Source organism: Heptranchias perlo, unplaced genomic scaffold, assembly GCF_035084215.1.
Source record: "Heptranchias perlo isolate sHepPer1 unplaced genomic scaffold, sHepPer1.hap1 HAP1_SCAFFOLD_143, whole genome shotgun sequence".
NCBI classification, from domain to species: Eukaryota; Metazoa; Chordata; class Chondrichthyes; order Hexanchiformes; family Hexanchidae; genus Heptranchias; species Heptranchias perlo.
Window position 1 is genome coordinate 907,368 of NW_027138678.1, and position 13,464 is coordinate 920,831.

Sequence of the window (13,464 nt, forward strand, 5' to 3'; positions counted from 1 at the left end):
ACTTTTGACAAGGTCCCACATGACAGACTAGTCAGAAAAGTAAAATCCCATGGGATCCAAGGGAAAGTGGCAAGTTGGATCCAGAATTGGCTCAGTGGCAGGATGCAAAGGTTAATTGTTGACGGGTGTATTTGTGACTGGAAGGCTGTTTCCACTGCGATTCCTCAGGGCTCAGTAATTGGTCCATTGCTTTTTGTGGTATATTTGGACTTAAATATTGGGGGCATGACGAAGAAGTTTGCAGATGATACAAAAATTGGCCGTGTGGTGGATAGTGAGGAGGAAAGCTGTCGACTGCAAGAAGATATGAACGGACTGGTCAGGTGGGCAGAAAAGTGGCAAATGGAATTCAATCCAGAGAAGTATGAGGTAATGCATTTGGGTAGGGCAAACAAGGCAAGGGAGTACACAATAAATGGGAGGATACTGAGAGGTGTAGAGGAAGTGAGGGACCTTGGAGTGCATGTCCACAGATCCCTGAAGGTAGCAGGACAGGTAGATAAGGTGGTTAAGAAGGCATCCGGGATACTTTCCTTTATTAGCCGGGGCATAGAATATAAGATAGTATCGTTTCAGCTACAAACCAATTGGGTCACAGTAACAACAACAATTTATATAATGTTATAAAATGTCCCAAGGCGCTTCACAGGAGCGATTATCAAACAACATTTGACACCGATCCATATAACGAGATATTAGAACTGGTGACCGAAAGCTTGGCCGAAATAATGGATTTTAAGGTGCTTCTTAAAGGAGAAAAGACGAACAGACAGGCGGAGAGGGTTGGGGAGGGGAGGGGGGAATCCCACAGCTTACTACCCGTTTTATTCTACCGCCCGAAATTAATTCCTACCGCTGGACGCTTCAGCTTTAAAAGATGGACAACTAGATGGATGAACCGAAAGATAGTTCGGTACACAGAAAGGCAAAAAAGCCAGGAGACAGACAGATCGAGAGATTGATAGATAGATAGTTAGATCGATCGATAGATAGATAGAAGGGAGGTAGATAGACAGATAGGTAGATAGAGTGTAGATAGATAGATAGATGGATAGATAGAGAGAGAGAGACGGATAGACAGGTAGATCGATAGATACGTAGATAGATAGATAGATAGATAGATAGATAGATAGATAGATAGATATAAGATAGTTCGATAGATAGATAGATAGAGAGATAGATAGATAGATTCAGAGATGGGTAGATAGATGGATAGATAGGGAGTCAGATCGATTGATAGATAGATACAGAGATATATAGATAGATAAATAGATAGATAGGCAGACAGACAGAAGACAGAGTCGTTGAAAGATCGATAAAAGCAGACTGACAATGCGATATAATAATTTATGGGCCGCCTATTACTTGGTAACTATTAGAAATTTTGTTATTCTGTTTTCTAATTTTCAGTAAAGGAGATTTACCGTGTTGGCTCCATCAGACTAAATTAATTGCGACCACATTCAACTTATTGAGTCGCAATCCAGGATGTTTATTGATTCAAATAAATGTATGTTTTAAATATGCAGCAGCATTGGTGCGAATATGTGCGAGAACTCCGGAAACCCCGTTTTCTCTGCCCAGCCCGACGCACTTATTGGTGGAGTCACCTATGAAGCCCCGATAGATTGGTTATGGACATTGCCCAGTTACAGAATAAAGCCGCAATATTTCTGCTTTTAGTTCGCAGGTGGTTTGGTAAAAATCGTTGTGAGTAGACGTCCATTTGTGAGTCAATCTCTGAACAACAGAGAAAGGTTCTCAAAATTACGTTTTATTATTCAACGATAAAAACAGTTAAGGTCGGAGGTGCGAAAAATTACAAAAAGATATCAATAAACATGCAGAATGGGCGTGTAAACAGCAAATTAATTTTAATATAGCTCAGTGTGAGGTTGTGCATTTTGGTGGGAGAAATTACGAGGCCACGTACACCTTGAAAAACAAGAGTCTAAATGGGGTCGAAGATCAAATAGATCTAGGGGTACAAATACAAATAATTAAATGTAACAACACAAGTTAACAAGGTCATTAAAATACAAACCAAGCACCGGGGTTTATTTCCAGAGGAATAGAATTGAAAAGCAGGGAAGTTATGTTAAACTTGTATAGAACCTTGGTTAGATCACACTTGGAGTACTTTGTACAGTTCTGGTCTCCATATTACAAGAAGTGCATAGAGCCACTCGTGAAGGTGTAAAAAAAAGATTTACAAGGACAATACGCGAACTGCGAGGTTATAACAAGCAGGAAAGGCTGAATAGGCTGAGGCTCTTTTCTCTAGAAAAGGGAAGGCTGAACGGTGACCTGAGAGAGGTCTTTACAATTCTGAAGGGGTTTGATAGGACAGACGTGGAGAAGATGTTTCCACTTATGGAGGAGTCCAAAACTCAGGGCCATAAATATAAGATAGTCACTAATCAATCGAATAAAGAATTCAGGAGAAACGTCTTTACCCAGACAGTGGTGAGAATGTGGAACTCGCTCCCACATGGAGTGGTTGGGGCGAATAGTGTAGATGGATTTAAGGGGAAGCTGGATAAACACATGAGGAGAATGGAATAGAAGGATATGCAGATAAGGTTAGATGGTGTGGGGTGGGAGGAGGCTCGTGTGAGCATAAACATCAGCACAGAGCATTTGGGTGGACTGGCCTGTTCTTTGCTGTAAATTCGATATAATTGTATGTACTATATTGGCCATTCCATCTCATTAAGTAGCATTTCAAAATGTCCATACATTTGAATCAATATAAGGCATCTCAGCAATATGGTTTAGAGCAAAAGCATCCGACACCAATATACCATGTTTACAGTTTAGCCTTTACCACCTGAACCGCAGATGGAAAATCTGTCGAGCAGGACGCCGTGTACAGAGAGTGAATGGTTAGATTTTAATCTTCACCATATGGGTGTGAAAAGAAAGGCAGCAAATTCCGACGGGATTTGCAAGCAACGGGCCGTCCTCCCCTCCAGATTGTCCTTCCTGCCCAGGAAATGATAAACACCCATTTGGTGAAAATTAAAATCTAACCATTCACTCTCTGTACACAGCATACTTATGACACGAAGACACAAAGGGGGACAGTTTAACTTTGAGATGGTGCAAACCAGGAGACATTGAATTATCCACTCATTGCACGCTAGCTTTTGCTTCACATTGACGTCAACGGGAGGCAACATCCAGCGTGATGTCTAAAGGGCAGCCAATTGGAAGTAACTCATTTCACAACGTTCTCAAAGTTGAAATTTCCCCATAAGGACTAACTTTCTGCGGGAGTTGTCCTGCCTTCTCCAGCCGTTTACATCATTTCTCCGCGGATCTACTGACCTTCCTCTGAAGTTATGGGAGAATGAAGAACACTGGCGGAATTTGAGGGCCAGAACCCCGTTACATCTTTTAATGTATTGCACCAAAACACGGCCGACGATGTAATACTCTTACACCATGTTTTGCCCTGCCTGTAGCAACACCAAAATCCACAGGTAGGATCTTTCTGCACAATATGAAAGTAAAAAATGTGACATGCTATCCTTTGACATTTAATGTCCTGTCAGAGTAAAGCATTCAGACCGGGCCCTTTAAATTGAACTGCTGGTGGGACTGAAATCTGTGTCCAGAAGGCCATGTGCAAGTAGCAATTGATTAATCTGCCTTCAGGCTAAAGTCTCTGGGGTCAGCTCATTTGCTAAGAGCACAAGTTGATTGACGTTGCCGCCATGTTTTATTTCTGGGTTTTTACTTCCTGCTTCGCTCTTATCTCCCTGCAAGGTTTTCGTAGATATTTGCATCACAGTCGTCCTCTTCCTCCCTTTGATCTCCTTCCAAACTAACTTCAGTGTTCGTGTGATTAAGGGTGGCGTATGTGATGGAATAATCGCCGGGGTCCGTCTTGTTTTTCTGCAATTAGAGAATATAGGGCTGAAATTATCCTTAGGCCGCAGGGCAGAACATGCGAGAGTGAATCAGCTGCCTGACTTACCATTCTCCCAATTTCCATTGCCATTGACTTCAATGAAAACAAAAGCCGGGAGAAGTGTAGAACAAGTGACCAATTCAACATCGTCTGATTGACACCGTGGTCAAAATTACCCACACTGGGCCTGTCTATTACTTGGCTGAGTTTACATCATTCCACTTATGAGTTCTCTCTGATTTCATATTTATAGTTAAAGAAGAACTTAATTAAATGTTTGGAAGGAAAATAGCAATGAAGAAATCAGCGACAAAATTTAAACGAGAGATGACTCCAATAATCCTTCGGAGGAGGAAAACTCCACTGATCTTCATCATTCTGTAAACAAATGGCAACAGAACCTTTAAAATAATGGACAGGAATCAGTTTACTGACGACTTGCTACTTTACCGGGATTTTCAACTTGCTGCCTGGGCTAAAAACTGGCGTAGAGTTCAAATTAATGCCAATGCAAATTGGGCTCTTTCTATTATGCCTTTTTCACACCCAAGAAGCAAGTTAAACATCGACCCCGATGATAGTAAATAATACACATCGGGGATGAATTTGATCCTGGGCAGTGGGAGCTTTACGAGTGCCCGTTTTACACAGAGCCTGATTTGCCTTTCGATAACCATCTGCCTCGACAGGCTGCCCCTCGGTGACATCATCTGAGAACACAATGTCAATTTCCATATGTACGTTGACGACACCCATCTCTACCTCACCACCACCTCTCTCGACTCGTCCACTCTCTATGATTTGTTAAAACACTTGTCCAACTTCAAGGACTGGACCAGCAGAAATTTCCTCCAATTAAATATTGGGAAGACCGAAGCCATTGTCTTCGGTCCCCGCCACAAACTCCATTCCCTCGCCACCGACTCCATCCCTCCCCCTGGCCACTGTCTGAGGCTGAACCGGACCGTTCGCAACCTCGGCGTTCTATTTGACCCTGAGATGAGTTTCTGACCTCACATCCACTCCATCACTAAGACCGCCTACTTCCACCTCCGAAACATCGCCCGTCTCCGCCCCTGCCTCAGCTCATCTGCTGCTGAAACCCCCATCCATGCATTAGTTACCTCTAGACTTGATTATCCCAAAGCTCTCCTGACTGCACTCCCATCTTCCACCCTCCATAAACTTAAGCTCATCCAAAACTCTGATGCCCGTATTTTAACTTGCACCAAGTCCCGTTCACCCATCACCCCTGTGCTTGCTGACCTACATTGACACACGGTCTGCGAAAGCCTCGATTTTAAAATTCTCATCCTTGTCTTCAAATCACTCCATGTCCTTGCCCCTCCTTATCTCTATAACCTCCCCCAGCCCCTACGACCCTCCCGGATCTCTGCGCTCCCAGTAATTTGTGGCCTCGTATGCATCACTGATTTTAACCGATCCACCATTGGCGGCCGTGCCTTCAGCTGCCTGGGCCCTAAGCTCTGGGATTCCCTCCTTAACCTCTCAACTTCTCCTCCTTTAAAACGCTCCTTTAAACCTACCTCTTTGACCAAGCTATTGGTCACCTGTCCTAATATCCCCTTATGCAGCTCGGTGTCAAATTTTGTTTGAAAATCGCTCCTGTGAAGCGCCTCGGGACGCTTAATACGTTAAAGGCGCTATATAAATGCAAGTTGTTGTTGTTTTTGCTGTTGTAGATTTAAATATGGTCCGTTCCTATAACTGGTGAATGAGGTTTTACTTCGGGAAGGCAAGTTAACCCAATCCCGATAGTCAGCATTTGTTGTGGAATTTATCAGCAGAATCTTTCCCCTTTAAGGATAACTGACCTGTTTCCCTCCTGAGCCGCCATCATCTTTACCTGCGATTAAAACAAACACAAATAATGTTACAATCTGGGCAGACAATGATTAATCAAACCTAGTCAGGGGTAATTTTAACCTAACCCACATCGGCCCGAAAACTACGGGATCCGGCAAACAACGGTTTTGCTCCCGCTGCGTTTATCCTGTCTGTTTTCGGCCAGGGCGAGTTAGATTATAACTACCCAATTATCTGGTAAGACATTTCTGCAGGATTATTAACTGTCCTTTCGCCTTGTTCCCAATTTATTAAGCAGCAGAAACATAATGACAGTATCTGCTATCTGACATGATCTTGTGAATCTGTGTTAGTTCCACATTAACCTCATCTATTCTACTCCAGTATAAAGCATAATTTTTTCGAACAATTGTTCTTAAACTCATTGTCGCTATCATAATCATGAATCTTTCTGGAAGCGAAAATGTACCTTTTACTCCTATATCTCTGTGATTCGTCTGAGGACGTTTGTTCTACGTTACAGGTGTTATATAAAAGCAAGTTATTGTTTTTCTAAACTCTACCTTCATGTACACTTTGGTTAATTTTCACTTTCACTGCATGGCAGAAAACGAGCGGGAGCGTGCCGGCCGCTCGTTTTGCACTCCGCCTGATTTTACTTCCCATTGGCCCTGAAATTCCCGCGTGTTCTTCCAGATTCCCGCCACAACTTTTCAGGAACTTTAGTAGATCAATTGCAGTGATTATTTTAACCATGTGCTCATGAAGTGACTAAGAACTTTGTAACCGTATCACTTCAAAAATGACAGTCTAAATTATAGAGGTAGAAATTGAGAATAGGCGGTAGTGCATTGAGCGCGGGCTATAGGCCCCGCCTGAGGATAAGCTCCAAGTTCCATGATCCTTATCAGCAGCTGTGAAAAATTCACTTAATTTACCAGCGTCTCTTGACTTTTTCATCATGACCACAGAATAAACTACGTCGGCAGCAGGTTTGGTATAATCTACATGGAAGCAAAAAAAAAACACTGCATTAAGGAAACTGTATTAATATAGAGAGCTAGGTAGAGAGGTAGATAGATTGACAGATACATAGACATGTAGGTAGATGATAGACAAGTGGATAAATATATAGACATGACGTACAAAGGCAACAGTCTTAGTATCTGTATTTCGAATAAAGTTCATATGATTATGTTGTTTAATGCCCATTAGTGTAGCAGGTATGATATCGAGCTATTAACCCTGTGAGAGGTAAAAAAAAACACTTATGGGATGTCGAGAGTGCACATAAGTTTACATGAAATCAGTTGACCATAAACCCCTATGGCCCGTCCTGCCGTCTGGAATGTTTTATTCACATCCCTCTCGATTAAACTTTTATTGTTGTACTTAACCAACTCTATAATGGAAGTCAATGGGACGTATAATCGGACGACCTTATAACGTGCAGCATATTCGAAAACGCCTATTTTACACAATCACACATAGTTAAAATGACTCCCATTGACGGCTGGTCGCCGACATTAGAACAGTGACTGCGCTCTAAAAGTAACCAGTTAGCTTTGAAGTGTTTTGAGACTTCCTGAGGTCGTGAGTGGCGCTTTTCATGAGAAAGTTCTTCCCTCTTTCATTGTAACCTGACAGGTCACAGTGTTGAGCATGTAAAGTGTTCCGATCAATCTCAAGGTAGCTGCAGATATTAGAGGTATGGTTTCTGGTATATTTAAAGCAAGTTGTCAAAGGAAGGAACTGTGTTGCAACGGCATGTTTGCAATGTGTATACATTATGGACATAGGCAGATCTATTGCTTTGATTGCAATCTTAAAGAATGGACAATGTTTGTAAAACGTACACAATATTTGCCGTCAACGATATCGATCGACTTAAATTTTACAATTGTTAGCGTTGCTGTAGTTAATTGCAACATTATTATTGAAAACAATCACGATAATCCACGCAATAGCTATCCGAAAACAAGGACAGCGATAGTTTGTGTACAAGTTACAAGGATATTGTTGCCAAGAAATGGAACTCACAAAATGGCAATAACTTTTTTTGTCATTTACAAGTCCATGTACTGTGGTTCCTATACAGGCAGTCCGAGACTGCATCGATCGATTGAGACCCTGCCCAGATAACTTCTCACAGTCACAAGATAATTGTTACCACCGCCCCCCACGAGCCCCACCCAAGCAGTTACCCAATCCTATGAGATAAACATTTCCCTCCAGCCAGGAACAAAGCAAATCATTACCTTCTCTGGGCTTCGTGCCTTGTACTACACAGTAGGTTAACTGGTCTGCATCCGGAGCTGTAGAGAGAGAAAGAAAATAATCACATAGTTACTCAAGGAGGCATTTAGATACCAGATCTGTCCCACAATTCATGATGGGAATTTTACTGGTTCAGGAGGAAAGCAATTAGATTACCTCACCAATGCAAGATAACCCACCATTCAGTGAGTAAATGCACGAAGTGCCGTGGTCCTGAGCGATGGGTCCCAGGGACGCTTTCGATGAGTTGCTTGATTGCAATTGGGGTGACGGTGAGCTGCTCAATTGGTTCCATTGTCCCCAGGTCAGGGGCCCAGATATCGGCCTGAGACCAGGTCCAGCTCCCATTTCTGGGAACGTTTAGGTGTAATGGTCGTGAGGGAAAAGGACCCCCTCCTCTCTCAAGCCCTCAGAGTGTGAGTCATGAGGGTATCAATTTGTCTGGCCCATTCGCACAAAACGGCCGGCATCGCATTGGTCGCCTCTTATGCGCCCCGCTGTCTAATTGTCAAACTCCTACATTAACAGTTTTGGACTAACACGGAGATGGCCACTCTGCCCATTCAATCCTACCCGAGCAGTAATCACAAGAGACCATAAGACCATAAGAGATAGGAGCAGGTGTAGGCCATTCAGGCCCTCGAGCCTGCTCCGCCATTTAATGAGATCATGGCTGATCTGATTTTTACCTCAACTCCACTTTCCCGCCCTTTCCCCATATCCTTTCACTCCCTTCCTGATCAAAAATTGGTCTAACTCAGCCTTGAATGTATTCAATGATTCAGCCTCCACAGCTTTTTGGGGTCATGAAATCCAAAGATTCACGATCCTCTGGGAGAAGAAATTCCTCCTCATTTCCGTCCTAAACGGGCGACCAATTATTCCTAGTTTTAGATTCCCCCATGAGGGGTAACATCCTCTCAGCATCTACCCTATCGACTCCTCTCAGAATCTTGTATGTTTCAAGAAGATCTCCTCTCATTCTTCTAAACTCCAATGAGAATAGACCCAACCTGTTCAATCTTTCCTCATAAGACAACCCTTCCATGCCCGGAATCAACAGAGTGAGCCTTCTTTGAACTGTCTCCAATGCAAGTATGTTCTTCCTTAAATAAGGGCACCAGAACTGTCCGCAGTACTCCAGGTGTGGTCTCACCAGCACCCTGTACAGTTGCAGCATGACTTCCCTGCTTTTAGACTCCATCCCCCCAGAAATGAAGGCCAATATTCCGTTTGCCTTCCGGATTACCTGCTTCCGCCGTAACTTCAGTGGAAATTCGGCGCAAACAATGCAGCAGCGGCCGTTTCTGTGACGTTTTCACGGATCCTCCTCTGAAGTTACAGCGGGATATCGGGAAAACAGCCGCAGAAATGTACAACCCGAACACTGAATGCTATTGCGAGAAGCTCCAAGAAAATATAAACCCCGAAAAATCGATGCTATTTTATGGTATGCATCAGGTGATGTTTACCGGTATTCCGGGCTGATCCCACAACTGCATATTCGGAATTAGCTGCAGGTGTTTCTTCACTCAGCGACTGAGCTCCGATTCCAGTTCCCTCCCTTTGCAAAAAAAAAGTTCTCAGATTTAACGTTTGTTTCAGCTACAACTGAAATCTCACTTTCAACAAAATGTTGATGAATTGAAATAGTAAAAACTGAAATAAAACATTCATTTAGCTCTCAGAAACTGTAACAATGTCAAGCTCAGCAATATCAGAGACTCTGGGGGTAACACATCTGCCGCCCCTTAGCCTCCCGTCCGATATTCAGTTCCAATAAGGCGGGGCTTAGAACTGGGGCCAGATGGGACTCCGCCCGAATTGCATCCTATTCAGTATCGTCACGGATATAGTTACTCCTTAATAATATAAAGATTTCACTGACTTACCCCTGCGGCCGTGAAACACTTGACGAATTCTCTGGATAAAATAAGAACAGACATATTTCACCAAGTTGTACAGTAAATCTTTCTGTCAACAGGTGGCGTGGGTTTCTTTAAGTATTCTCCAAATATCAAACATCTTCATTCATCTTAATTACAAACATTTACAAAAGTTCATTTCAACAAATCATTACTGCAGCGCAAATGCAGAAAGAACGCCCGGAGACCATTGAGATAAGAACATAAGAAATAGGAGCTGGAGTAGGCTATTCGGCCCCTCGAGCCTGCTCCACCATTCAATCAGATCATGGCTGATCTTCGACCTCAACTCTACTTTCCGGCCCGATCCCCATATCCCTTGATTCCCCGAGAGTCCAAAAATCTATCTGTCTCAGCCTTTAATATACTCAACGATTCAGCATCTGGGGTAGAGAATTCCAAAGATTCACAACCCCCTGAGTGAAGAAATTCCTCCTCATCTCAGTCTTGAATGGCCGGCCCTGTTTTCTGCGACGATACCCTCTAGTTCTAGACTCTCCAGCCAAGGGAAACAATCGCTCAGCATTTACCCTGTCAAGCCCCCTCAGAATCTTATGTGTTTCAATGAGATCACCTCTCATTCTTCTAAACTCCAGAGAGTATAGGCCCATTCTGCTCAATCTCTCCTCATAGGACAATCCTCTCATTCCGGGAATTAATAATTAAGATATTGCCATAAACTGCAGCACCGATCCCACAAAAGACTTTGCAGCATCATAATAACCATGACTGGTGCTGACATTTCTGCGCCTCGCCCAGCAAAATACCTTTTCAGAACACGAGCAGGGGGAAAGATTCCCTCAACCCAGCAAGTTGGACTCATGCATGTTCTGACCACCTCATTATAAAGAGCTCTTCATTCTCAAACCCTACTGTTCCATTTCGAATGCTTCAACTGAATATGGGGGGCGGGCTGGGGTGGGCGTGGAGGGCTGGTGGACTGAATCCCGTCACGTGACCATAGAGTCAATCACCTGCCCGGAAGACATTACTCACTTTGCTTCTTGTTCCGAAGTTTGAAGAAAACCAATGCAATCAGGACAGCGATGAGAAACAGTGGGAGCACTGATGCTGTGATCGCGGTTGTGTGACTCTGTACTGGAATCAAATAACATATCCCATGATTAACATAATACAGTTTCAAACATTACGGATTCAACCTCGCAACATGTATATAATTAAAAATAACATATTTCCACCTGACCAGAATTCACTCCCTCCAAACCCCACCTCAGCCCCTCCACCCTGATCCATCGATTGTCAGCTCTGGACTCGATTATTGCAATGTCTTCCTTTCTGGTCTCCCAACTACACCGGAAAGTAACTCCAACTGATCGAAAAGTCCCTGACCTGCGCTAAGTCCTATTCGCCCCTGGATACCTAGCGGTCAATGTATCAAATGTGAACTCCTGGTCCTCGTATTCATCCTATTTCTGAAACATCTCCCCCAAATGTAGTTCTATGTTTACATCCTTTAGTCATTTGATTCTGGACGATTGATCGTGCCAAAGTCTTTGCCTCACTATTGGTGAACCAGCTTACGGTTACACTGGCCCTACTTTCTTCAACCACCTGTCGAATGCCCTTTCCATCCATCCTTCTCCAGCGGAGCCTCACGGGAATAGCTCAGAGAGAGCATTTCAAAAGAGCGCGAGGAATCCGAGTGGTGACGTCACTGAAACAGAGCGAAGAATCTGAAAAGTGACGTCTTAGCGAACGCCGAGGGAGAAATGGTGGAGCAGAGGTTTATATGCTAAGTGTTTGAAATGGAACTGCATATTAGGCTTAAGGGACTACTGAACTAACAAAGATAATAATACACAAACGGCAAGGGCAAAAACCAAACCATCACCTTGAAGTAAGCAGTGGTAATAGGTTAAATATACTAAACAGACTGCCATCGTCCCACCATTAGTGAAGGAGCTTTGATCTACTTTGGACCCACACTCTTAATCACTCTCCCTAAACCCCTTTCAATCTCCACTTCTTCATCCTGCATCAAAGGCCTTCTCAAGACGCATGTTTACAGCCAGGGTTTTGCTTAGCCCTGCTAATCTCTCTCTCTCTTCTCTGCATGGCTCCTTGTCGTTTCCCTGTATATCTTCAGTTGTGAAGCTATTTGAGAGTTGCTATTGGTTATTTAATTACCGTTTTCCCTTTATTAAGCTCACTTCATTAACCAAACATTGAATTTACATGAATCATAAAGTTCCCCCTGAGGTGCGAGGTGTCTGTTATATAATATACATCATGCGAGTTCAATATATTGTGAGTTTTGCCGAAATAAAAGTAATTTATAACATTGGACCAAGCAGCATGAATCTATTACCTGGTACGGTGACATCTATATGGTTGCTGGTTGTGTTAAATATCCCGACATCCTTCCCTCTGTTGGCCGCAACACAGTGATATCGCCCTCCGTGGCTTATCTCGAATGAATTGATAATGAGCTCACTCCCGTCCGCGTTAAAGTGATAAGATTCGCTGATGTTTTCTAACTGTCGGCCGTTTAGGTACCAGTGGAAACGCGGCTCAGTGCCTTCCGTCACCAGGCACCGGAGGACGAGACGGAACCCTGCTGAAATCTCAGTCTGGTTTGTATTGGATGTGAGGAAAGCGCCAGCCACGGGAACTAGAGGATTGCAAATAAGGTGAAAGGAGCAGAGAATTCATTCAGCATAACTTACCACTATTTTAGCAGAAAGACTTTCAAACCAGAAATAATTGTCATGATTATCAAACCGACACTTGATAAATTCAGATAACATTCTTTGTTCCTTTTTGGAATTCTACTGCTCAATTGAAATGAATCAATTGATGGATGGTCAAGAGGGTGTTACCCCCTCCTACCTAACCCCACAAGCAGTAATTCCTGGACTGGTCTGTTTTTAATCACGTATTTGTTTCTGCCTCAGAGGTACTTATAGCAACTCACCTACAACTGAAACTGCAACGAATTCGCTATGTAGAGTAGGTCCTGTCACCTGGTTTGAAACCCCGCAACTGTAATTGCCTTCGGTGCTTTTGTTGACCTTAACGATTTCGAAAGTAATTTCGTTCAGGTCGGACTGCTCGAGGTGGAGTTCTTTATTTGAGTCTTTGTAGAAAATGTAGTTAATCGGGGCAGAACCGTTGTACACTGAACAGGTTAACGCCGCAGTGTCTCCTGCTATTGCCTCTTTACCGGGGCTAATTGTTAATTCCGGTTTTGACACGGGGACTCCTGTAAATGGAACCATTTGTTAGTTACCTTGCGTTGGTAGAATTTGTCGTGTTCCATTCAAAGGCAATTAAGACTTACATCATCATAATTGGGGTTGTCATTTAGGTTACAACTTAATTGAGGTCCGATTCCCTCCCTACTTTGGAATTATTAGAGGGAAGTGTGATCCTGGAACTACAATGATTCCTGACGCAATGCGCAGGTGACCACCGAACGACCTCTGATAGTCCCTAAATCCAATGGTTTCTGTCTACACCCCTCCTGCGGTGGAGGATTCCATGCTTCAGCAATCGTCT

At 43.4% G+C, this 13,464-nt stretch overlaps 1 protein-coding gene across 1 annotated transcript in view; it reads right to left on the reverse strand.

The window, feature by feature from the left end:
- Positions 1–1,544: 1,544 nt before the first annotated feature.
- The window catches only part of LOC137308890 (Fc receptor-like protein 5), a 29,817-nt gene continuing 17,897 nt past the window's right edge, over positions 1,545–13,464 (reverse strand). The window contains exons 7-15 of the mRNA XM_067977325.1: positions 12,881–13,168; positions 12,275–12,577; positions 10,942–11,043; positions 9,913–9,943; positions 9,493–9,584; positions 8,002–8,058; positions 6,682–6,747; positions 5,752–5,783; positions 1,545–3,900 (exon numbers count right to left, since the gene is read on the reverse strand). Of these exons, the coding sequence (XP_067833426.1) occupies positions 3,757–3,900; positions 5,752–5,783; positions 6,682–6,747; positions 8,002–8,058; positions 9,493–9,584; positions 9,913–9,943; positions 10,942–11,043; positions 12,275–12,577; positions 12,881–13,168 (1,115 nt within the window). The 3' untranslated portion in view covers positions 1,545–3,756. The remainder of the gene's footprint in view (positions 3,901–5,751; positions 5,784–6,681; positions 6,748–8,001; positions 8,059–9,492; positions 9,585–9,912; positions 9,944–10,941; positions 11,044–12,274; positions 12,578–12,880; positions 13,169–13,464) is intronic.